Raw genomic sequence first — 26,066 nt, 5'->3', positions numbered from 1 at the left:
TGAAAAAACAAAACAAAAAAACAAACAAAGACAGTCCAACACCCAACAGAACAGGATGATACAGACACAAAACAGTGCAGACACAACAGTGCAATAGAAATGTGCAAAAGATTAAGTATTGTGCAAAAAGTCACTTGGTTCATGAAGGTGTGTGTGTGTGTATGAGATTCTGCAGATAAGTGATTGGTAGTGATGTGTATGAAGGTATGTGTGTGTGTCAGTCCAGTCACTGAGTGTTCAGGAGTCTGACGACCTGGCGGAAGAAACGGTTTCGCAGTCTGGCAGTGAGGGCCTGAATGCTACGGTACCTGTTGCCAAAAGGCAGCAGGGTGAAAAGTGTATGTGACGGGTGTGTGGGGTCCTCCACAATGCCGGTGGCGTTGCAGATGCAGCGGTTACGATAAGTGTCTGTGATGGAGGGAAGAGAGGCTCCAATGATCTTTTCAGCTGTTCTCACTATCCGTTGTAGGGTAGTGCGATCCAATTTTGTGCAGTTATCATACTAGACAGTGATGCAGCTGCTCAGGACGCTCTCAATAGTCCCTCTGTAGAAGGTGGTGAGAATGGATGGTGGGAGATGGGCTTTTCTCAGCTTCCACAGGAAGTAGAGATCCTAGAAAAATTGGGATTGTCAAGAAGAAGAAGAATAGTAGACAGGTAAATGAAAAAGCTTATAGTGAATTGTATGTAAGGCTGGGTGCTAAGGAAGATTAGATTGGCTTGAAAGGATGTGCAGCAGGTTAGGATGGTTAAAGATGGAGCTGTGAATGTATTTAAAAGTGACAGGAGTGTGTTAAGAAGATGAAAAGAGTACTTTGAGAAGCTGATCAATGAAGGAAATTACAGTGACAGGAATAGATAGAGAAGGAATGATCATCATCAGTGATCATGAAGTGCAGAGGATTAATAATAGCAATCAGTGCTTACTCTGATTTTTTTGTGCTTTTATAGCCTCTTTGGAGAGCAGCAGTGGCTCAGTTTGAGCGTCTAATGGCTCCATCAGAGCAGGAGGTTGCTGGCAGACTGAAGAGCTATATAGCTGATGTACAGGACAACCCACAACAGGTAGTGAAACATCACACTTCAGCTCAGATTGTGAAATATTGTGTGGGTGTGTGCTGATGAGTTAACTTACTGGATTTGCCTGAGTGTGTATTTATTTCCCAGCTATTACAGGTATTTCTGAAACATAAGGAGCTTATAAGACGTCCCACCATCCGCAAAGAACTGCAGTCAGAGAGAGAGACCCTACTGGCGAGATTACTAGACGACAACAAGGGTACATAGTACACACACACACATACATACATACATACATACATATTTTTCTCAGTTTTTGACTTTACAGTGATTTGTCTAAACACTGGAGGATAATACAAACACCTTGAATAAATCCTGTTTATGCATGCTGTATATTTATGTGACAGTGAATGCTGAATTAATGTTGTTTTAACAATGTTATTGTCCATAACAGCTGATTTTATTGTGTAAGGCTGGGAGAAAGAAATTTAGAAAGGATTTTGTTTGAATAGAGCAATAAAATTCTATAGATGTTAGAGTGAATGTCCTGAGAGCAGTATGGTGAGTGTCTAGGAATGCTGGTATTAGTTCAGTGTTATATGTTAAATAATATGTCTAATATGTCTTCTCTCTTTTGGGAAACTAGGTGGTAATAAATTGTCACTTCTGATTTCTGACCCCCCCTCTTCTCTTTTGGTTTTCTCAGGTCTGAAAACTGACTTTGAGACACGCTGCCATGGAAGTCCTGGTGACAAGTCTGGCCCCCTTATTGGCCGAAACCTCCCTGAGGTGGTCAACAAAATAGTTTGGGTGCGGCAGCTCCTACACAAGGTGACTGGTTCATTTACAGCTGCCAGAATGGCGATGTAGAGTATGGCACCAACATGTGAGCACACCTCTCCTAACCCTACCTTACTGGCCAAATAGCACCAAACCCAGGCTTCTCCACAGCAACCCAGACTGTCAGTGGCAGCTCATAGATTTACCTGACATTAAAAAAAACTCTCAGTCAACTTTATTGTTATGACACGACATTAATGTCAAAAATTATTGCTACTGGAACTTTTATGGCCCTACACTGTAAATGCCAACAAAATGTAAGATTTACATGAGGTACTGTGTTTAAGCTGGTGATGTACCACTTACTTTTGCTTTAATGATGAACAATTTCTTGTTCATTTACTTTTCTGCATTCATAGTTCAATCAAAATTTTCAACCTCGCTGGATGAAATGCTGCCTCCACTGTTTTTTTACAGATTACTGTAGACACTTACTGCTATATCTACCTCCTGGCCTCCTCCTTACATACTGATGACAATGAAAAGCAATGTGAAGCAGCATTTTCAAATTTGGATTAATTGCTCCATAAGACCTGCCACTGATTTTCAGTCTAATTTTGTGTAATGAGGCATATTTCGGCTGTTTCTTCCTGTTCCCCTTTTGACAGCCACCCTTTCACTGAAACCGTTTCTGATGAGCCTTCAGAAGTCATTTGGGTCATTTGATAGTCCAGATGCATATCTCAGTTCCTGTGTCAGCTCTTTGCTGGATTTTTTCGTATTTGTTAAAGACAAGGCTTTCAGATACTGTTGATGTGCTGTAGATAATTTTAGGCCTCAACTTCTTGAATTTCCTAAAATATTCAAGTCCTCAAATTGCCCAGTTTCCTCAAAATGCCCAAAGATAGCAAATAAAGTTTTCTCCCATATGTAGACACAATGCTGGCTTATATATTTAGTTAGGTGCCTTTTTTATGCTGGAATAAGTCATAGGTCAGTGTTAGGAGCTTAAAAACATAAAAAAAAACTTTGAAAATGGTCAGGTACAAGGAGTGGACTGAAAATGAGTGAAAAAGCAGCTAATCTTTAAAGAAAAACTTTGGAAAAACTTCAGAAAGTCTGAAGAACAATTGCTCAAGACCACTTTAAAACATTTTGAGACAGTCTCATTCTTGAAAGCAAGATATAAATAAATGTAGAGTGCTCAAGACTTTTGTACAGTGCTATAAAACAACTGTTACATTTGCAGTTTTTTTTTGTTTCTAATATGTCAAATACAAAATAATTTCTGTGACAGTCAAAAGAAAATGTATTTTATTTTCATGTCTTTCATTCTTACAATAGGTGGAAGACTCTGTCCGCCTAGCTGAGGCTCTGCTTTCAGATCTCTCTGGGTTCAAAGGGTTCCTGCATTTCTGTGATGACCTGCTGGAGATTCTGAGGGCCTATGAACAAGAGCAGTTTGAGGACTGGTCAAGAGATATACTTTCTGAGCTGACTGACCCAAAGTCAGGGATCAGGTCTGTAATATTTTGACCTTAGGTTACAAAATCCTAGAAATGAAAGTGTAAAGAAGAACTTCAGTTGAAGCATCACAGAAGAGTATGTTGGTCATTAATATACAAGTTTGAAAGAGGCATGCAATTCTACAATGTTATTAAATCCTTTTGCAATTGTATGCTGTTTTTTTGTATTTTTTATTTAATCATTTAAAATACCCAGAGTGGAACGAATATTGGCTTGAATGGCTGTTACATTTTGCACTTCTCTATTCTCACACCCTGTATAGTCTTCAGGCCAGTAACCGTGTGATGGAGCTGGACCATGATGATGGCAGACTCAAGATTCAGTACTCAGACAGACTAGTCAGTCTGCTCAGGGAGGTCAGGCAGCTCTCTGCCCTGGGCTTTTCCATCCCAGCCAAGATACAACTGGCTGCTAATACTGCAGATAAATTCTACAGACAAGCCATTGTCCTAAAACAGGTGAGAGCGGAAGCTAAGACATGCAATATTTTTTCTTTCCTAATTTATTTATATACATTCAGTTGCCACTTCAGTTGTTACGTGCAGGAAGTCCTGAGTTACATCCTGGGTTTGCCCATTGCCCAAAAAAGGTGCTCTGTTGGATTGAGATCTGGTAATCGTGGAGGCCATTTGAGTACAGTTTATAAAGTGCCTAATCACAACAGCAGTTGCCTCAAGGCACTTTATGTTGTAAGGTAAAAACCCCCACAACAATCAGGTCAGGTGACCCCAAATGAGCAAGCACTTTGGTGACAGTGGGAAGGAAGAATTCCCTTTTAATAGGAAAAAACCTCCGGCAGAACCGGCTATGGCATTTAAATGATGATCAGTATTTAATATGGAGCCTAAGTGTGGCAAGAACATATCCTTCAGACCATCACACCACTACACCAGCACCACCGGCCTGAACCACTGATATAAAGCAGGATAGAGCCATGTTTTCATGTTGTTTACACCAAATACTGACTCTGTCATCTGGATGTTGCAGCAGAAATTGAGATTCATCAGACCAGGGAATGCTTTTTCTAATCTTCTATTGTCCAGTGTTGTTGAACCCATGAGAATTTTAGTTTCAGTTTCCTGCTACTACCTGACAGGAATGGCATGCAGAATGCTCTTCTGTTAGTAAAGCCCAATATAGCAATAAGGTTTGGTGTGATTTGTGTTCAGAGATACTCTTCTGCATACCTTGGTGGTAACAAATAGTTATTTGAGTTCCTGTTGCCTTCCTGAATTAGTCTGACAAGGTCTTTTTAGTTTGCTTGCTGGTGTTTTCTCTCTTTTAGACCAGTCTCTGTAAACCCTAGAGATGGTTGTGAAGGAAAATCCCAGCAGATCAGCAGTTTCTGAAACGCTCAGATTCAGACTTAGACTAAATTCATTGAGTTGGTGCCATGTGATTGGCTGATTAGATATTTTTGTTAAAGAGCAGTTGAGCATGTATTCCTAACATAGTAGCCAGGGTATATCTGTGTATATCTTTATGAATATCTATTGCTTTTTTTATGCTCGTACTGTTACATATTACCGTTTTCATAGGTTGCTCATTTCTACAACACCATTGACCAGCAGATGATTCCCTCTCAGAGACCTATGATGTTAAATCTTGCCCTGGCCTTTGAGCATGTCATTAAGGTACAGCACACATTTGAAAGTATTGTTTTATAATACTAATTGTATTTATTCTCTTTTCTATGTGTAATGTTATAAGAGTCAAAGTTGATGAGTTGCCAGTACCTTATTTATATATATATATATATATATGGTGAACTTTGTTCACCTTGAAAATTTGCCTGCCATCAATTTTGTGTCTTGACGTGGAGATAATCGGTCTGCTTGTCTTTGTAAGAATCCTCGTTCTCAGTCAAAGAAAACAGGAAGTAAGCTGCAGATCACCTGGGACAACCCCAAAGAGTTAGAAGTCTACATTGGCAAGCTGCAGGCTGCTGCTGAAAAACTCTCCACCGAAAACAGGAAGTTACGAAAATGGCACACTGACTTCATTGAGAAGGTGCTAGCAGAGACACAGTATTTAAATTTTTGGCCTTTAGTACAGTTCTTTGCAACAACACTTCCCCACTCAAATTGGAATAAGCAGCAAAAGTCTTACTATTCTCTTTGTTCTTCTCCGTATCTGTGGGTACATTTTTTAGGTCGTGACACTGATGAATGTTGACCTACTGAGACATCAGCAGCGATGGAAGGATGGTCTTCAGGAGCTTCGTGCTGGTTTTGCCACTCTGGAGGCTCAGGTATTGACTGGAGATGTCTTGGATGGAATGTGTCGCAGATGTTTTGCCTAATAGGATTTTTATTTTGTGCATAAAATATTTTTTTACAAATAGTTGCGTTGATTTGGCTATAATAGTAAATAAAAAAAATTAAAATACGGAAGTAAATATGTCTCCATGTTTTCAGCATGAAAACATTCTTATTTCAGGATAAATCATTCTGGATAAATAGTTAAAATATTTTTTGTATAGGAAATAAAAAGTGTGTGTGTGTGCGTTTGTGTCTGTAGGGCTTCAGGTCTGATGACATGCGGGCATGGCGTCAGCACTGGAACCATCAGCTGTACAAAGCTCTTGAACACCAGTATCAGACTGGGCTGGAAGCACTGAACAAGAACTTGCCAGAAATACACATTGATCTCACTTTCAAGTCAGTGCCCAAAATTTCACTTGTCCAGGTTTTGCTTTCTCTCTCTGCCCTCTAACTCTTGTCATCTTTTTTCCCTTCTCTGCATTTTCTCTGCATCTGCATTTTCAACTTCTCTTGTCAATAACAGCAACTACTGACTTTTCCCCACACCTCTCACTTCTCACCCTTGGTCATATCAACAGTTTTCTCTACCTCTCTATCACTTCCTCTTTCTTCTAAAAGGGTATCATCGATTAATGTGGATTTAAGAGTAAACCGTGGAATCGTTTTAATCCTGTTCTTGTTAACAGGCAGGGCCGCTTACAGTTCTCGCCACCATTTGAGGAGGTGCGTGCACGCTATTTTAGAGAAATGAAGCGTTTCATCTCGATCCCAAACCAGTTCCGAGGGGTCAGCACCCAGGGGGAGGAGCTCATCTTCAACATCATGATTGACAGGAATGCGTCTGGGTTCCTCACAATTTTCAGCAAGGCTGAGGACCTCTTTAGTCGCCTGGAAGCTATACAACACAAGTTCAAGGTGTTTTGACTTTTATAATTACTCTGAGAGTGATTTGTTATTAACTTTCCTTTAAGAGAGCCTCTGTATAGTGTTTTATGTACAAAAAAGAAAATTTGCATGTTGTGTAACTCTTTGACACCTGGACCGGATTTGAGGCTGGTCAAATTCGGACTCGAGATTTAATAACTTCCGATCAGTTATTTGGCTCAGCACTTAAATCTTTAGTATTATCATCATCATGGTTCTGACTTGATTTTAGTTTCTTTCAGCAGCGTACCATTTTATATATGTACGTATATTTAAAATAATGAAACACTTGTCACAAGTTTCTCACTGAAGCACTGCACTGAGGAATAACTGTATTGCTGTCTTTGAAAGAATGAAACCTGGATCAGTCATGGTTCTCTTTTTTTTTTTTTTTTGTACTGAAGCGCTGTTGTTTCACTGCTGTGTTCCCCTGCATACTACCATGACAGAACAGTTTATTGTCTTTTCCCTTTAGTCTGCGATCATGCATGTATAAATTGCAGGGGGAAGCCCTCCGCCCGCACCAGACTTCTCTTTTATCTCATCTTCTCTTTACTTCTCTTTTTATTTAGTCATCTGTGTCTTGATGGATGATATCGTTACTGTCACCTTTAACATAGACACCTTTAAAAATAGGAAATATGCACTGCACCCCGCCTCACTGTGATCCTGTGTGCGTGTGTGTGTGTGCGTGAGTGCAGGAGTGGGTGGTGTTGGGACAGACTGATTTAGAGAAGTTGATCGAGAAGCATTTGAGTTCTGTGCAGGACTGGGAAAGAAATTTCAAAGCCCTGAAAGCCAAGGGAAAAGAGTCAGAACGTTTACCCAGGTACACATCACGTATTAACTAATGTAATTAAACCTGGTGAAATGAAAATGATATTTATGCTTACACATAAGGACAGTAAACATTGCAAAAAGTGTATAGACTGTATTGTTATATACTGTTTATATAACTAGGTCATTCACAGATTGTTTTGATATCTTAAGTGATTTTGTTTGTTACAAGTTAATTGTTAACCGAGTCCTCTGAAGTGTTTTTCTCTGTAACAGCTTGGGAAGGTTTGTTTAATCATACCAGCAAAGATCACACATCAAATTCATAACTTTTAGAAAATGATGCACTCCAGAAAAGCCCAAGGCATTATGTTCTGTTCTCTACTAAGAATTTGTCTCACTGTCTGAGTCAGTGACCTGCTTTATCCATTTATAGTTTTACTTATTATATTTCTTTATTGGGTACAGTTTGTGCAGTTAAAAGTGAACTTACACCACAAATGTAACACTTAACAACTGCATTTCTGTCACTGGCCTCCGTTCTTTGTCAGTCAGGAGAAAGTGGACTGTATCACCGTCAACTGTGAGCCTGTAAAAGCCGCCATAGATGACCTGATTCAGAGGCTGTTTGACATGCTGCTCCTCTCACTTAGGAAATCTATACAAGGTAAACACAGACACCTTGATTTTCCTTGTTTTTTCCAGTATGTAATGTTTGTGGCAGAACGAAAACACTCTAGCCAAGCCCCCACTTTGTTTCTCTCTTTGCATCAATAAATGCTTTTATATAAAAGACATTAAGTGTATCTCACCAATGAAAAAACATTGTTTTATTTCTCTTTCTCAATTTTGTGTCTGTGTTTTGAAAATTTGTTTTCCATTTCTTCAGCTCTAAGATATCCCCTTTGCTCTCACTTTCCCTTTCCTTTTCTGTTTTCCTTTTTTGAAAGTATATTCTCTTCCTTCTTGCTTGCAGGCCACACACAAGCAATAGAAACTTTTGTGACAGAATCAATGGACGCCTTGTCCACTCGACCAGAGAGTATGGAGGAAATTGGTGCGGCTAGTGCCAAATATAACCAGATACTTGCCCGCAAACCTGAAGTAAGACACAAGCACTCCTAAACCCAGCTCGTTAGGGTTTTTTGTAAATTTCTTCCTTCCTTGTTTGTGGGTAATTTTAGAATTCAAGGTTAACTTTCATACACCTAGTAAAACATTTTGCTCCCTGTCAAAGAAATAAAAGCTTTGTCTTCCTTAATGCATTTTACAGTATGTCTCGTCATATTTCTGATTGATTTATAGCATTGGTCCTATAAGTCCACAAGGAACCGTCTAAAATTTAACCATGTCATTTGAAACAAACTGTGCTTCATGTCTATACACAGATTCTACCTCAGTTCCAATTTGCTGAGGAGAAGAACCGCTTGCTACGTGCGGTGGCTGGAGCTGGGCTGGACTCTCTCTCTTCACTCAGGGCCAAGTGGGACAAGCTGGAGCTTGTCATGGAGAGCCACCAGCTAATGGTCAAAGACCAGGTGACATATACTCATACAGACACACTTAGATCAGCTTATTGCTCCAACTGGTTTTTCAGATCCTATTTTCCTCAGAATGACTCCTTCTTTTTCATGCATGGTACTCTCTTAGGTGGAGGTGATGCGAAGTTATGCGGCCAGTCGTATCGATGTTTACAGGGCAGATCTGGAGCGGTTTAAGGCACGCTGGGACCAGCTAAAACCTAAAGATGAGATGCTTGAGACTGGTGATCATGCTGCCCTGCTTGTATGTCTTCAGACAATCAGGGACAAACAGCAAGAGTTTGAGGAGCTAGAGCTTGTGCGCACTAAGCTGCTGTACGTTTATTTTCATTCAGGTTTATTCACTAAGAGATTTAGAATGTTTAAAGTATTTGGGATTTTTATTTCCTTTATCGTGTGCCACATGAAAAACTTGTACAAGATCATTTTCAGTTATGACTCTGGTGTGAAGAGATCGCATTTAGTTCAATTACGGCCAAAAGTCTGACTCTCCTGTGCTCTCCTCAGTGAAGACTGTGCCTATTTCAATCTGGAGACTCCGTCTTTCTCTGTGGCCGAAGAGACAAAAAGAGACATGGAGGAATGCAGCCAAATGTGGGGTCTGTATGAGGAGTGGCACCAAGGGTTCTCAGAGAAGGCCCAGGAAGACTGGATATCATTCAGGTAGAGGGGGGTCATGTTTAGGGCTCATATCTAAACTTTTACGTAGAGTACTGATTATGTTTTTAATCAGTACTATGTGTTTAGTCATGTAATTGTGTGTGTTTTTTCTTTTAATTTACAGGAGTAAAACATATGTATTTGAGGAGTTTTTGTTTACTTGGCAAGAAAGACTAAGAAAACTAGAGCAACCCACTGTGATGTCTGTTAAACTACAAGGGGAAGTCGACAAATACAAGGTATATACTAGTACAGTTCAAGTAATAATATGTCGCTGCCTTCTTTTCGTATTCAATTCAAGTCTTCTTATCTGAAATATGTGTGTATGCTTTGGCTGAGTCAGATATCCAGAAAACTTATTCTGGTTCTTGTTGGCGTTTACTCAGAAAATGTCACAGCAATTAGCTGCTACATTTTCATATACAGTTTGTTTAAGTGGAAACATGACTTAAAAATGTACACAGTTCCATCCTTTCTCCTCGTTTCTCCTTTTTGAGGCAGGGTACACCCTGGACAGGTCGCCAGTCTGTTGCAGGACTAACACATAGACACAGACAACCATTCCCACTCACATTCACACATATGGGCAGTTTAGAGTTTCCATTTAACCTATCCCCACTAACTGCATGTCTTTGGACTGTGGGAGAAAGCCAGAATACCCGGAGAGAACCCACGCAAATGAGGGGTGAACATGCAAACTCCACACAGAAAGCCCCGGCCTGATGGTGGAATTGAAATCAGGGAACAGTAAGTGCTGCCCTGTCGTACCACCATGCCACCCCCGAGCGGGAATCCCAGCAAAGGTGGGATGTTCCCTCGGGGGCTGTGACGTCTCATTTGAATCTACACGGCTGTGAGGGAAATCTTTAATCTGACTTTATAAGTGATCTAATTACAAATCTTGTTTTGTTTTCTTGTTTTTTGTTTTTGTTTCCTTTTCTTTTTGTCTCAATATCTAGAACATGATTCCAGTGCTGAAGTATGTACGTGGGGACCACCTGTCTCAGGACCACTGGTTGGACATGTTCCGTTTACTAGGCCTCCCAAGAGGGATGACTTTAGAGAGACTTACCTTTAGTGATCTTCTTGCTGTGGCAAATACCATCATAGAGAAAGCAATGGAGCTCAAGGTCTGTACAAACACACTTTTGAAATTGTATATAAATGTCTTTTTTAGCGCCCTAATCTTTAGGGAATCAGAACTCAGTAATTTTCAGTAATGGCATGATAAAGATCGTAACTGATATCTATAAAGCTGCTTTGGCCTGCATTTGTATATTTGGATTGGCCCGAGTTTCGCCTTAATCATGTGTCGTGCAACATGTAGTATACATGGGGTAACGAGAAGCGATTAACACCTCACGACCAGCTCCCGATCAAGAAAATCGCAAGAAAATCAAACCTGTTTGAAATCCTGAGGGTATTAAAGCAACCTCTCACACGGTGCACGCACAAACACAGAAATGGAAGTGAAAAAGTCAGTACATCACGACTCGAAGCTGAGAAATGTTAGTCTTCCAGGTTTTTTAGAAAAAGTTGGCATGTTGGCAGATTTCAGTGATGTGTTGGAAATGTAATGAGGCAAACGGGCGGTCCAGACGCAAAACCCAATATGACTGATGCAGAGGCGTGTGTTTTTTGTGTGTGCATGTGGTGCACATTGATATAGGATCTGAACAGTCGTGCTCAGGCGGAGGTGACGATCAGAGAAGCTCTGAGGGAGCTGGATTTGTGGGGAGCTGCAGCTACCTTCACCCTCACTGAGTACACAGACAGCAGTGGGCGCACTCTCACCCTCATCAAGGACTGGAAGGATATTGTCAACCAGGTAGATGTGGAGCACACATAAAAAAAAGACATCAAGTCAGCTGTTGTGTACAAATATAAAATGCAGATTTGGTTCACAATGCCACACTGAATCTCTGAAGTTTGACTAGGAAAGTAAATTGAGTTTTTTTTTAATTGGTTAGAGTTGACCATAAATCATTTTATGAAAAATAGTCACATCTCCTGGATGGACCTTGCACCCCTCCCTGGTTGTCTGGTTCTCTTTTATGGCCCTCAAAAATCATGTTGTATATGGTGACCCAGAATTGAAAGCAGGTTGTCTGCTATTCAGAAGGTCCATGTTTTGATCCTCAGTTCCTGCAACGCTAAATTTAAGTGCCTTTAGGCAAGATCCTGAATCATCAGGACCTAGATGCCTCCATCTAGGTTTGCAGGTGTTACATTAAAAATGCGAGTGTAAAAAGGTACTGTATAAATTGCAGTTCATTTATTGTGAACTAAACTAGGAGAAGGTTGAACACAGAGATCTAATGTAGTTAGATCAGGTGCAGTTAGCCTATAAGAAATTGCTGGGCAGCACAGTGCTTGAGATAGTTCAGAGAAATAAGCTAGAAATTAGCTACTTACTTATAGTAAAAAGAATACAAATCGAGATTAAAACCCCTGAAATGTATCCACTTGTTGAAATTCACTAAAGAAGCACTTGTTTGCTAAGATGGAAATGATGGCCAAATAGGAAACTTTAGACATTTTGAACATTCAAGTGGCTAATGAGATTTTTCTGTTTAATGACTCCAGAGGGACAAACAGGCAAATCTTGGCACTTGCATCCCTTTTTGAGAAACAGCTTCAGTTATCTGCTGCGCTCATTCATCCTCATCTTGCTTTACATTTGTCCTGCTGTAGTTAATCTTTTGCCTGTCTAGATTGGATTGTTTTAGATGTTCTATATTGTTGACTATTGAATCTGCGATGGCCTCTAGATATAATTGAGCTTCATTATATCCTTGGATAGGGTGGCACAAGATTGCTGCTTCTTTCCTCTAGTTTAATTTATCAGAGGAAATTGAATAAGAAAAAGAGCCACAAAGGGATTTGCTGCAATTATACACTTTTTTTGTACTAAAGTATTGCTTTTAGTGATTTAGGCTAACGTGGTTTAAGATACTTCTTGAACACAAATGTATCTGAACATGAGCCCTGAATATACCACATATGGACAAAAGTACAAGACTGCCTACACATACAGTACAGGAGCTTCTCAGCTATGGAAACCTCATCTCAGCAAACTCAGTTTTTGTGCTGATCTTAATGCCAGAGGCGGTCTGGTCGACTTACTGAGTCAACAGAGTGAGGGCGACTTTTACGAACTATGCACCTCAGCACTTGGCACTCTGACACTTTGTGGCTGAGTTTCAGTGGTTTCTGGAAACTTCCACTTTGTAGTAATGCCACTTATTGTGAAATATTTACAAGGGTAGAAATTTCACAAGCTGACTTGTTGCATCAGTGCCACACTTGAATCCAATGAACTCTTTAGAACAGGGGTCTCAAACCAAAATGGGCTGTGGGCCACTGCTGGCACTGTCATCTCATTGGAGGTCCACTTTAGTGTTCAAGTAATACAAAAACAAACAAACAAACACAAAAACACCCACAAATATTTCCAGAAATATAGTGTTTTGCTAGTTTTCTTTAAATGTCAAATATTGTATAACAAGACAAATCTGCAAATGTGAACGTAATTTTTTTCCTCACTCTTAACTGAGGCCTTTCAACTGCTACTACTTTGAACTATCAAATAAACAAATTGTTACTGTCTTTCTGATCAAACGCGTGGCAGCACTTCTACTCTAATTTTGTTTGTATTTAACAAAATAAAAATGCAGACGTAAGTGTACACATTAGTTTTTGACTTCTAGTGAAAATTGTTTTCTTTACAAATAACTCTCTCACTGAACCAACACAGCCAATCCCTCAACATGTTTGTACTCTCTGCTCATATTGTTTTCATATTAAATCATTTTTTGCTTTTTAAAGAACTTATTTCAACATTGCATTCAGCAACAAACAAATCATGCCTACAAAAAAAGTTCAATATGTAATTGCATTACATTTCTTCACGTCAAGTAGGAGTGACGTGGGCCACAAGTGGCCCCCGGGCCGAAAGTTTGAGACCCCTGCTTTAGAATGACCCATACATAAGGTTTGTAGAGGCTTACCAAGATAGAACCCATTGTGTCTGATTGTGAAACAGTGTTATTGTTTTTAAAAAATTTTTTTTTATATAATTAGTACTTGCTTCTTTAAATGTTGCTGTCCATATTTACATGCAAATGTTGTTTCAGTACATCAGTGAAATGTTATGTCAGGCAGTTCAAATAAAAGAGCATACTTGACTCAATTGTTAGGGAGACATAGTTGACACTAAATGCCTAAATGACATCTTATGTATTAGGTATTACGTTTTCACCATTTCTCTGTCTATCTAGGTGGGAGATAATCGCTGTCTGCTGCAGTCGCTAAAAGATTCCCCTTATTACCGCAGCTTCCAGGACAAGGTCAGGTCAAGGTCTTTAAATCTATGAATAAACTTTAAGTGCTTAATTTTTTTTATGTATGGAAAAAGTACTTTTCACATACCTTTCTCAGCTTGTATTGGTACATGCAGTTTTTAAAAAACAAATTTGGTTCATTTATATATTAACATTTAATCCCTGATGAAGAAACTGTGACAAAGGTTTGAGTATTTACTCCACGTATATCCAGGTCAGTCTGTGGGAAGTTCGTCTGTCCGACTTGGATGAGTATCTGCTCAGTCTGAATGCCATCCAGAGGCGCTGGGTTTATTTGGAGCCCATTTTTGGACGAGGAGCATTGCCCCGAGAGGAAGCTCGCTTCAAACGAGTTGATGAAGACTTCAGGTACAGTGTGTGCAGCTCTGTGTAATAACACAAATGAAGCGTTTGCCCATTTAGGCACAATGGTGGCTAACACTGATACTTCACAGCAAGAACGTTCCTGATTTGGACCTTTCCTTCTGGTGTTTGAATGTGCGCACTCACTACGAGTGCATGAGTTTTCTTTGGGTAGTCTAGCTTCCTCTGACAGTTGAAAGACCTCCATGTTTGCAATGTATAGAATAAAACACTATTTGACTGTGTGGTTAAATGTGGCTTGTAGTCTGACGCACTTTGAGTGTTCAGTAAGATTAGAAAACCACTATATACTACATGTGATAATATACCATAAACTACATGTGGCTTCTCTTTTGCTGACAAATAGAAACTGGCATAACTGAACATCTTCTCGCTCCGTGTCTTAGGTCTATAATGTCAGACATCCAGAGAGACAACAGAGTTGTTTCTCTGAGTTCGAGGGCTGGCATCAGAAACTCCCTCGTCACCATACTGGACCAACTACAGCGCTGCCAAAAGTCACTCAATGAGTTCCTGGAGGTGAATACGCACGTGTGAGAAGACATTTGCTTTCTTTCACATGGGTTTCAAATATCACCACTACCTAAATGTGGTTTTGTGTCTGCATCACAGGAGAAACGGTCTGCCTTCCCACGGTTCTATTTCATTGGGGATGATGATCTGTTAGAAATTCTTGGGCAGGCAACCAACCCTAGTGTCATCCAGTCACACCTAAAAAAACTCTTTGCAGGTCAGAGACATGTGTGTTCTTACATTCTGTTGTTGCTGATGATCGTTTGCATTTATCTGCTGTCGCTCTGTCTTCTGCCTGTTTTCCCCCTTTTGTTATCTTTGTTCATATTGTTTGAATCATAACGGTTGTATTGGATAGTGAAGGTAGTCTGCATATATATTCCCTTTGCAGGCATCCACAGTGTTGTGTTTGATGAGCAATGCCAGCACATTGTCGCCATGTGTTCTTTGGAGGGAGAAATTGTGCCACTCAGAAATATTGTACACATTTACAGCCTTGTGGAGGTAAAGCTATGAATGTATATAAATGGATAAATAGTATTATCATTGTTGGAGGTCTAAGGAGGTACTTGTAGTATGTTTATCCTTTTTAAAAATGTATTCAAAGCAACACAAATGTGTATTCATTTTAAACGTTTTATATGCTTTTTCTTTGAACCTTCCTTTGTGGTTCTGCATAAACAGTTTTCCTTCATTTCTAGGTGTGGTTAAGTGAGCTGTCTGTGGAAATGAAGGAGACCCTAAAGCACTTGCTGTATGAATGTGTGTCGGCAGCAAAGAAAGGGGAAGTGGACCCCTCTCGTTATCCATCACAGGTGCACACACTCATTTATACAACTGCTTTTTAAAAATATTCTTTAAAGCTTGTGATGTAAAAGAAAATACGTTTTTTTTCTCCCCAGCATTAAACAATGTTGCATTTTTTCGTGTAGATCCTGTGTCTGGCTGAGCAAATCCAATTTACTGAAGATGTGGAAAGAGCTATAAAAGAACAAAATTTGCATCAGTTGGAGTTGGAGCTTAACAGCAAATTAGAAGTCTATACCACAGTGGACACCAGCTCTGATAACACAGGTAGGGAACACATTTGTGTTTAAGCATCGGGGAAGATAAAGTATGTGTGCCCATTCAGACAGGTGTAACGTTTCCCTGGACGGCATGAAATTCTGCACACGTGATATGGATTTTATTTAACATATACGTTTAGCTTAGTGTGTGCATACAAGGATTAAAAAAACTTACAGTTAAAAGCAATTTATAACCAACATTAATGAATAAACATCAAATCTGTGATTATTACAACCAGCCAGTTTCTTTCTTCTTCTTCTTATTTCCACTCCTCCCTTTAGGGATGGCCATAACAAGTCATCTTACTCTCACTCTATCCATAGTATCTTCTTCTGTCACACAAACCCTCTGCAGGCCCTCCTTTACTTCATGCCTGAGCCTTTTATGTGGACTTCCTCTTTTCTTTTTGCCTGGTAGCTGTCTTCAACGTCCTTTGCCCAACATATCCACTACCTCTCTTTTGCTCATGTCCAAAACAGTCTCAGCCTTGCATCTCTGACTTCATCTCCTATCCCAGCTGACACAGGGCGAGAGGTTGGGTACATGCTGGACAGGTTGCCAGTCTGTCACAGGGCTAACACATAGAGACCGACAACCATTCACACTGTCATTCACATCTGAAGCATATTAAAGCCAATCACCAACTAACCTAACCCTACTAACATGCCTGTCTTTGGAGTGCTTGAGGAAGCCGTAGTATCTGGACAGAACCCACACAGACACGAGGAGAACAAGCAAACTCCACACAGAAAGGCCCTGGCCAGATCCAGGACCATCTTACTGTTCGGCTTTGAGGCAACAGTAATCACCATGTCACTGTGTTCACTAGTGTTTCTACAGTTTTTCTTCCTCTAATCCAAGTATTCAGCTAAACGTAGATGCTAGCTTTAACATTATATATAAAGTGATACAATATAACTGATATATAATAGCAGGGCTACTTGAGTGGAGTCCTATGACCCCTAGTGGCCATATTGGCAATTAGAATTGCCAATATTGACTGGTTACGATCTCTGACATAAGGGTAATGCACAGAAAGACAGAAGAAGTTGTGATAAACAGGAACTACACAATGTTTTTTCCCCAAGAGGTCTTAAAATATTCACGTCTTTGCCCCACACTTGATGTGTGATTTTTCTCTCTCTCTCTGTGGTTATTTCTACAGCAAATTTCACAACCCTTATTTTAGTTTTTGACCTTTCTGTGAGAGTCCAGATAAACAATTGCTACTTAATATGTGTACTTAATCTACATCAGATACTGATCCAAATCTCAGGCTTGGTTGAATCTGTTGGGATTATGAGATGAGTGGGAAATTAATTCCAAATGAGTGTATCACTCATAGTCTCCTAGGAAGCTGCAAAGGGGCAGTAGTACGCTTTAAATCTGTAAGCAACATATCTGACAGGCGAATTTAATGACCCGGGGATGAATATATGGCTGCATAAAGCATAACAGCCGACTTTTGCCTCAGAACTCAAATCTGCTTTACTTTTAGATTTAAACAAGTTACTCATTCATGAGATGAAAGCGCCAACAGTACCGACATTTCACAGGACATTGGCGTTCTGGGAAATGGTCAAATTCCAAATCTCTTCTGTCATTTTCTTCATGCTTAACTTCAGCGTGTGGGCTAAATTTGCTTTTAGACTTTTTCACAAAGTTGTAGAATACCTTTTATTTTAGTACAGCACTGGATTATATTATATGGAAATATTATATTCTTACATGCACACCTTTTCCATTTATGCCTGTAGCAGTTATTTCCATGATAATACATTATTAAATTACTGGCTTCTGTGTAAAAAACCAAAATATATGGCAATGTTTCTTAGAGATTTCATTAGATAGGACTGACACGCCTAGGTGGTGATGTACTGTAATATTGCAAGTGCTGTTTCTTTTAGCTGTTAAAGAAAAAAAAGGCGGCTTTGGAGTACGTAATTCACTTCTTGTGTCAGGATGGTGCCGGGGGAAGTTTTCATTTTGTTTTCTACTGAAAATGACAAGCTGTATCAAATTGGGGGCTTTTGATAGCTGAAAAGGTTATTATGACTAAACCAGTGTAAAGGCTGCAAAGGCTCATTTTGGACTATTTTGAGTGGTCGTGTCGCTTATTAGTTTTAACTTAACTAATAATGTCTTACTTTTGCTCGTTTATGATTCATTTTGAGAGGAAATGATGGATGCAGGACACCGTTGTGAAAAGGGGTTAAAAAGGGTAAAATCCCTATGTGATGTGCTTTCTTTTAACACCAGTTTGTCTCAAGTGGTTATAAAGTGCTGGGACTGATTAAAGCAGCAAAAGTAATGGCAAGAAAGACAATCTAATTACCCAGTCTGCCTAAAATGTCCATAAATGGTAAATGGCCTGTATTTGTATAGCGCTTTTCTAGTCCCTAAGGACCCCAAAGTGCTTTACACAACCAGTCATCCACCCATTCACACACACATTCACACACTGGTGATGGCAAGCTACATTGTAGCCACAGCCACCCTGGGGCGTGCTGACAGAGGCGAGGCTGCCGGACACTGGCGCCACCGGGCCCTCTGACCACCACCAGTAGGCAACGGGTGAAGTGTCTTGCCCAAGGACACAGCAACTGAGACTGTCCAAGCCGGGGCTCGAACCGGAAACCTTCCGATTACAAGGTGAACTCCCAACTCTTCAGCCACGATCGCCTCATAAACTCCACAGGAAGTGAGGAGCCATTTGTTGGTGAGGCAAGACAGGATACATTTGGCAGGATACATTTGGCATACATTTGCTGAAGTAATTTGTATGCATCTCTAGCTAGGCTGACACTATTGATGCATACATGTCAACAAGACTATAAAAGATGCCTAAAAGGTGGCTTGAAGTGGTAAAAAGGAGTGTAGCCATAATTGATTTTGGGGGGTTGCTAGGCAAAAAAAATACACATATAAACAGACCCAGAAGCACCAGTGCTCTCTCTGGGCCTTTGTTCGGACTGAGGGAAAGCAGAAAATATTCCTGTGGTCTGACAGGTCAAATTTTAAAACTCTTAGAAATCCTCCAGGCTAAACAGAAAGGCCATCACTCACTTGTTGTAAGCACACAGTACAAAAGCCAGCATCCTCGATGGTATCAATGCGCATTAGTGCACAGGGCACGGGCAACTTGCCCATACTGAGAGGTCCTTTTAATACTGAATGACATGTATGTGGTTTCTTTGGCCTTTAAAAGAACATTTACTGCTTTCCAGCAATGTCTTTTTGGGGAGAAGGCCTTGCTTATTTCTGTTATATAAGCTCAAATGCTATTTTTTAATACAAATTACAATCCCCTGAAGTCAAGAACTGACACCTGTTTGGAATGATCACCGCTTTACCAAAAGAAAGAGAGAGAAATCCCATATCAAGCAAGAATGTAAAATTCAGGGTTACAGCTGCTGGTCTAATCAGTTCCATAAAACTTGAACAGTGATGAACTAAAGAGGTAATGCAGCACTGTTTTTAATGTTTAAATGTGTTGCCTGAGTCATACTGAAAAAAATCATATTGTTCATTTCAGAATTTCTCAGTTCTACACTGTGGTTTATTCAAATTCAATACACTATTGTAACAAATATTAACTATTTCCTGGCCTGGTTAAATCCAGCACCCTGCATTTACAGATACAATGCTCTTTTATGTCAGAAATGTGTTATTTGTGTACTTTTACAGGTTCTGACACCCTAAAATTTATGCATGTCTCCTTGTACAGAGTCTAGTGTCCTGCAATTGAAGCTGAAGGCCTTGATCCTGGATATTATCCACAACATCAGTGTGGTGAAGCAACTTAACCAGGCAGGAGTTACCACTACTGACGCCTGGGCCTGGAAGAAGCAGCTTCGGTTCTATATGGGGCCGGACCAATGCTGCCACATACATATGGTGGATGCACAATTCAGCTATACCTATGAATACCAGGTGTGATATAGTGCAAACGTGTTGTATATGCGTTCCTCTTTTCAATTACACAAATGGAACAAACCAAAACATTCAGTGATGTTTCCTGCACTCCAATTAATCTTTACTTGACATTTTGTTTTTCTAATTAAGAATATTAAACCACAGGAAATTAAATCTGCTTTCTTAGCATTCATTTTACAGCACATTGACTCGCAAGGGAGGAAAGCAGCAGACATTTTCAACAGCAAGTTGTGCCATCTGTATTAGTCTATTTTTACAGATGATAAATGACTGACATCATGTCTAATTTTATAACCATAACAAAAATTATTATATTCATGTGTAACAACCAAAAAAAGGAAACCAAATATCTAAATCTAGCCGAGGGTTTAATATTCAGGTGAAGCCCTATAACATTTTGTTCATTCTGTAGCTACTTTCAGTATGACCCAGGTAAGGTAGTATTAGGAGAACATGCATTTTCTTAATCCCAGTTTATATCAGTAATAATTACACTATAGGCAGGAGTTTGGGGGCTGGATCAGCTTTATCACAAGCTATTGTTAAACAGTTTTTGCAGTGTGGCAGGCTGCAGTATCCCGCTTATGGGAGCTGTTGTGTAGGTGTTAATCAATGTATTTGAACCTATTTTTTTTTACCTTTGGGGGGCACTGTTTATGCAGGGATAAGGAGCACGTGTAATACAGTGCCTTCTTGCATTTCCACTCTACAGTTTTTTACAACCACATCCAAACTCCCGTTTACTTTTCTTTTCTTTGCCCGTCCATCATTCATTTGTCACGTCTATCCTTTTCCATTCATTTCCTTTATTTTTTTGACAAGTTTGTTTCAGTCTCCATCGTGTCCCTTCACCCATATCTCTGATGCTGTCTGGCCACCATCACTTTCCTTTGCTGTCTTTATTCCTAATTTTAATCTTTAATCTTATCTCTTACTGCCTCCCAGGGGAATGTGGCTAAGCTGGTGCACACTCCACTGACTGATAAATGCTACCTGACTCTGACCCAGGCAATGAAGATGGGGCTCGGGGGGAATCCTTATGGGCCAGCCGGCACAGGCAAGACTGAGTCCGTCAAAGCCTTAGGAGGGCTGTTTGGACGTCAAGTGCTGGTGTTCAACTGTGACGAGGTGTATAGATGCTTCTGTGAAAAGCAAAAAATATATACAAAGCGAAAGCTACAACTAAAGACGTGGATACAATATATCCATGAATCACATATGTGCAGTAGTAGACACACACATACACTAACCTTTTGATTAGTCCACACACATGCACAAACAAAGTAGGATTGCAAATTGAGTACAAATGACAACGACTGCTTTTTTTTTGGTCTGTTTTCCAGGGTATCGATGTGAAGTCAATGGGACGGATCTTTGTGGGGTTGGTGAAGTGTGGAGCATGGGGCTGCTTTGACGAGTTTAACCGTTTAGAGGAAGCAGTACTGTCTGCAGTTTCCATGCAGATTCAGGCCATTCAAGACTCTCTCAAACACCATAAGAACACATCCGATCTGCTAGGGAAGGAGGTCAGAAAATAAACAAATGCAGACAAAAACAATAATGCTGAACACCAGGTCATTCTGATTTCTCAAGCCCACCTCAGTAATTGATGACACTTTCTCATGATATACAATTATTTTTTCTATTTTTTTAAACTGTCTTTCAGTCAAATCAGTCCCACAGTAAATTATTTATGTTTTCATATATGGCGTAAAAACTGGATTTGTCATAATTCAAGAAGGAACTGCTTAAACTTTACTAATGCCAGTTTTAAAAAATCATACCGGTAATATTGAGAAGAACATGTTCTTCCTTTCTTCATCCTCTAGGTGGAATTGGACCCTAATTCTGGAGTCTTTATCACATTAAATCCGGCAGGAAAAGGCTATGGAGGCAGACAGAAACTTCCAGACAACCTAAAGCAACTGTTCAGGCCTGTGGCCATGAGCAGGCCAGACAATGAGCTCATTGCTGAAGTCATCCTCTACTCCGAGGGCTTCAAAAATGGAGAAATACTGGGATGCAAACTGGTAGCAATCTTCAACCTGGCAAGGTAGAATTAAGTCATTTTTGGTTTGGATTAGGGTCAAATTGACATGCAATGTGCTTCACCTGTGTAGTTTGATGTCTGTGTTGTGTGTGATTTTTGTGTTTCACGTGTTATTATTAGACGGACTTTCCGTTTTAGCATTAATAGTATGCAGTTGCTTGATTTTTGTGGATAAATTACCCTTTCTGCTTCCCACCACTGACTGTTACAGACAATGCTACCGCCAACTGCGAGTGTGTGATGTGTAAAAATGTGCCTTTATTTCTTTCTCCAGAGAGTTGTTGACTCCTCAGCAACACTATGACTGGGGTTTGCGAGCTCTAAAGACAGTGCTGAAGGCCTGCGGCGGTCTCCTGCAGCAACACAGAAGGAATCGCAACAAAGAAAAGAGTAAGACCCCCTCTGGGTGTTTTTCCTTTTTTTTAATATAGATTATTTCTGTGAGGCATTTTTATTTTTTCTTCTCCAATATTGTGTCAAGAAAGTTTTGAGGGGGTGCCAGTATAGCTCACTGGGTTGAGCAGGCAACTCATATGCCACAAGGTTATTCCAGAGACCACGGTTTGATTTTGTACCGGGCCAATTGCTACATCCCTTCCCCCTGCTCTCCCCAACCTTTCTTGTCCACCTTCAGCCTGTCACATCATTACAATGGCTAAAAAGGCCAAAAATGTATTTTAAAAGAAAGTTAGGAGGAAATGGGTTCATTTTTGACTCAAAATCAAACTCTTTGCCAAGTACAAAGGGTCAAAACTTTAACAATGCAAAGTACTAGGATTTTTATAAAATACACTGTGTTTTATTCGGGTTTATAATTACACATTAATGGCAGACTTTCATTATATTCAAGCAGCACCTGATGACTTGATTAATGATTTATTTCTGTCTGAAGCAGAGGTTGTGCTAATTTGTGAAATCATTTGGTGGGGTGAGAATGAAATCTATACTTAAGAGGGAGCTGCACATAATCTGATAAATTGTCTTAAGCCACTTTAGTCAACACTGATTGAGACTACAAGTCTGAAAGTTATGGGCTGCATATTTGTTTAGCCAATTTACACATTCTTTATTCTAGTCCTACAGAGGAGTTACAGTGATGTATTGTACTTAACAAAAATAGGCATAATTAGAAAGAACATCCCTCTGGGTAGAGTTTTGAAAGTCTACTGTTGTATTCAAGACATTTCTCATCTGGAGGCTGAATTTAAACAAACAGACACACTTTTTTAGGTGTTCTTGGCTGTTGCTGTTTCTCCAGCTAACGAACTTTTTGCTATGGGCTCCTCTCACTTCCCCTGTGGGCAGCTGCTGCACAGATGCTTCAAAGCTGCCCTGGCTAATGATGACCTTGAGAGCTAAACAAAAGGCCTTAAGTTACCTCGATGCCTCATACTGGGACCACTGGTCTGTTGTTGGCAGAGGGAAACATTATGATGTGTGGTTTTCACACTCCTGACAAGATTTCCAATGAGAAATTAAAGTCAACATTTCATCCCCTGGTGTGTCACTCAGCTGGATCCAAGGGATTAGCAGTGACTTGGGGGTAATTGTGATTGGGTAAAGTTGGGCCATTTAATTAACATAAAAAGCAGCTATGTGTAAAACTTCTGCTCCTTGATGGTGAACACATATAGTATGGGATATCATCGCCTCTGTCAGTGCGCCCCAGGGTGGCTGTGGCTACAATGTAGCTTGCATATCACCAGTGTGTGAATGTGTGTGTGAATGGGTGGATGACTGGATATGTAAAGCGCTTTGGGGTCCTTAGGGACTAGTAAAGCACTATATAAATACAGGCCATTTACCAGGCCAGGCCATCATATCCCCTCATGGTATATGTCAAGAACAGAGTGCAGGTCCTCAGATTATTATTATTATTATTATTATTATTTTTTAATATCAGTTGTTCACCCTAACTCTGGGGTACACCCAGAACCTATAGGAGAAATTATATTTTCCGTATGGGAATACTTTGGGGTACAAGATCCCTCAGGAGTAACTGAGGGATCTCAAAGTGTCGAGTCTCACTGAGTGAGAGGATGTCTGGTTAGCCTGCTGCCACTGTAACATGACTTCATATAAGCAAAAGAGGATGGATAGATGTTAAAAAATATATAGTTCAATCCATTGTGTTTATTGGAGACCGGACTCTTGTCCTGGTGAAGGATCATTCAACACATCATAAATAAATATATCTCAAAGGCAAAGTAAGCGTAACTGTGCTGTCATGTAACATCCAAACCACGCTTTTAATATCATCTGATTGTTTTAATCGACTAAAGTTAAAGGAGCCCAAAAGACTATTGACACTTTTAATAATAATAACACCCTTTGTCAGACTGACATATTTGGCTCATTGGGGTTATTGAAAAAGAATCCACAAGTAAACTTGTCAAAGTTTTAGCCTCTTTAGACTTCTTAACTTCTTCATCCACCACAGAAGTAGATGAACCTGTAACAGAAATCTCGACGCAGTCTCTGATAATAAAAAAAAAAAAGTAGCAACTTTTCTAAGTCTGGTTGAAAATCTACTTTTTGGAAGTGCTGAAACTGCTATACTGATAGCAACCTTTGGACCTGAGGGATAGAAAGTTTTCGAGTTGACGTAAAGCATCGGAAGATAAGGTTACAGTTAAAAATTTGACTGGTCTGGAGATGCTTATCCTTTGCTCAACAGAGATACAATAAAAGTGCTTGGCTTATCTGTGCCTCTTTGTGTGGATATCTATTGAATGCAGCCGGATAAACACCACGAGTATACTTAAACAGAAAGCTTTAGTGTCCAGCTCTTTTTCTGTGCACATGCTGCGCTTGCCCTCTAAATATTCTAGTACGGACATGCCATGAATTGACATTTAGCTCAAGCACTTTCCCTAAAAACTTTTCTTCCCTCGGGTTTTTCACTTGTCTGTACTTTTGTCCTTCTGCATTCTCTCGTCCTCAAAACACTTTGCCAGAGCGTTGTTGTTTACCTCTTCAGCATTTCTTCCTCAGTTCCTGCTCCCTCCTCTAACCTCTTGTTAGCGCTCTCTTTCTCTGATACCTGGCTGTCGATGTTGCTCTCGTCCCGCTCGTTCGCAATCGGTGCCCTCTTTTTCTCACCCCAAAGGTCCCCTCCATGCCTCTTGTTTTCAATAACCTCCCACACTTCTACCTTGGTTTTACTCACCCTTTCCCAGATTCTATCATTCTTTCCTTTAAATCTTTCTCTTCCTCCAGCACCCACCTTTTATCTGTCCAACACACAAACACACACACACAGATTCACAGACACATTGTGTGAACCTCTTGTCTGTCGATGAGTCCCTGAGGTTTTTCCTTGTGTTTGTCTCTGTATGTAGTCTGGCCAAGTGCGCTTCTCTGCAGAAAGACAAGAGATCAAAAGTATTGACAGTGTCTTAAATCGTGACAAGTTTTGGTAATTAGCACATTTTTCACTGGGGACATTTGCAAGAGCAAACCAATACTAAACTTTCCTCACCTTGTTTTTATATCATTTTCTATTTTTTTTTCTTTTCATTCAGCATATTGCCTTTTTCATAGTTTATAGCTGTTTTATAGTGTTAACCATACTCTTATTCAAGTATTTTTTATGCTTATCCCTGTTTTGGATTGAAATTAAATTTATATTAATTTCTTTTCTTTCTCTAACTCATTTTCTCTCTCTGTCCATCTACTTGCAGTTGAAGAGAGTAGTATGGTAGTGCAGGCCTTAAGACTGAACACAATGTCCAAGCTGACCTTTGCCGATTGCTCTCGGTTTGATGCTCTGGTGAGAGATGTCTTCTCTGGGGTTGATTTCACTGACGTGGAGGACCAGATACTAACACATGCACTGGAACAAGTTTATAAGGAGGCACAGCTTGAACTTATACCCAGCCAGGTGTGTATATGAAGAATTCTAATAAACACTATGTGAACTGACGTTGTTTGTTAGAAAGATGGTATAAGAAAATCAGAGATAGTTAAATGGAGTAATTGTTGTCATTTATAGCTAAAGAAGGCATTGGAGCTAAATGAACAGCTAAGACAACGTATGGGCGTAGTTGTTGTCGGGCCAAGCGGAGCAGGCAAGTCCACACTGTGGAGGATGCTCAGGGAGGCTCTCGGCAAGACAGGAAAAGTGGTGAGTAGAGGGAGAACCTCCCCTCTTGAATTTAATGCTGTAACTGGAAAAAGTGATGTAATACAAGTCCTCTAAAATTACATTATGCACTGTCTGAGTTCCAGTGTTATTTAGCATATAAAAGAATCTAAAAAGCGACATTTTCAAAATTAA

General features: G+C 40.0%; 1 protein-coding gene across 7 annotated transcripts in view; it reads left to right on the top strand.

The window, feature by feature from the left end:
- Nucleotides 1-26,066, top strand: part of dync2h1 (dynein cytoplasmic 2 heavy chain 1) — a 123,265-nt gene that overhangs the window by 5,445 nt on the left and 91,754 nt on the right. For all 7 annotated transcript variants that reach the window (XM_026193718.1, XM_026193721.1, XM_026193722.1 and 4 more), the window contains exons 10-42: nt 952-1,065; nt 1,168-1,279; nt 1,727-1,851; nt 3,145-3,320; nt 3,590-3,785; nt 4,866-4,961; nt 5,176-5,337; nt 5,480-5,578; nt 5,848-5,987; nt 6,278-6,506; nt 7,217-7,344; nt 7,844-7,959; nt 8,269-8,396; nt 8,681-8,830; nt 8,943-9,148; nt 9,341-9,496; nt 9,618-9,732; nt 10,453-10,623; nt 11,163-11,321; nt 13,774-13,842; nt 14,051-14,205; nt 14,607-14,739; nt 14,833-14,950; nt 15,125-15,237; nt 15,435-15,548; nt 15,666-15,807; nt 19,529-19,734; nt 20,683-20,865; nt 21,081-21,263; nt 21,567-21,790; nt 22,062-22,177; nt 25,471-25,670; nt 25,782-25,913. In XM_026193718.1, coding sequence (XP_026049503.1) covers nt 952-1,065; nt 1,168-1,279; nt 1,727-1,851; nt 3,145-3,320; nt 3,590-3,785; nt 4,866-4,961; nt 5,176-5,337; nt 5,480-5,578; nt 5,848-5,987; nt 6,278-6,506; nt 7,217-7,344; nt 7,844-7,959; nt 8,269-8,396; nt 8,681-8,830; nt 8,943-9,148; nt 9,341-9,496; nt 9,618-9,732; nt 10,453-10,623; nt 11,163-11,321; nt 13,774-13,842; nt 14,051-14,205; nt 14,607-14,739; nt 14,833-14,950; nt 15,125-15,237; nt 15,435-15,548; nt 15,666-15,807; nt 19,529-19,734; nt 20,683-20,865; nt 21,081-21,263; nt 21,567-21,790; nt 22,062-22,177; nt 25,471-25,670; nt 25,782-25,913 — 4,866 coding nt within the window. The remainder of the gene's footprint in view (nt 1-951; nt 1,066-1,167; nt 1,280-1,726; nt 1,852-3,144; nt 3,321-3,589; nt 3,786-4,865; nt 4,962-5,175; nt 5,338-5,479; nt 5,579-5,847; nt 5,988-6,277; nt 6,507-7,216; nt 7,345-7,843; nt 7,960-8,268; nt 8,397-8,680; nt 8,831-8,942; nt 9,149-9,340; nt 9,497-9,617; nt 9,733-10,452; nt 10,624-11,162; nt 11,322-13,773; nt 13,843-14,050; nt 14,206-14,606; nt 14,740-14,832; nt 14,951-15,124; nt 15,238-15,434; nt 15,549-15,665; nt 15,808-19,528; nt 19,735-20,682; nt 20,866-21,080; nt 21,264-21,566; nt 21,791-22,061; nt 22,178-25,470; nt 25,671-25,781; nt 25,914-26,066) is intronic.

Source organism: Astatotilapia calliptera, chromosome 14 (genome assembly GCF_900246225.1).
Source record: "Astatotilapia calliptera chromosome 14, fAstCal1.2, whole genome shotgun sequence".
NCBI lineage: Eukaryota > Metazoa > Chordata > Actinopteri > Cichliformes > Cichlidae > Astatotilapia > Astatotilapia calliptera.
The sequence above is the reverse complement of the archived record's forward strand: the minus strand, read 5'-3'. Positions and strand labels throughout refer to the sequence as shown.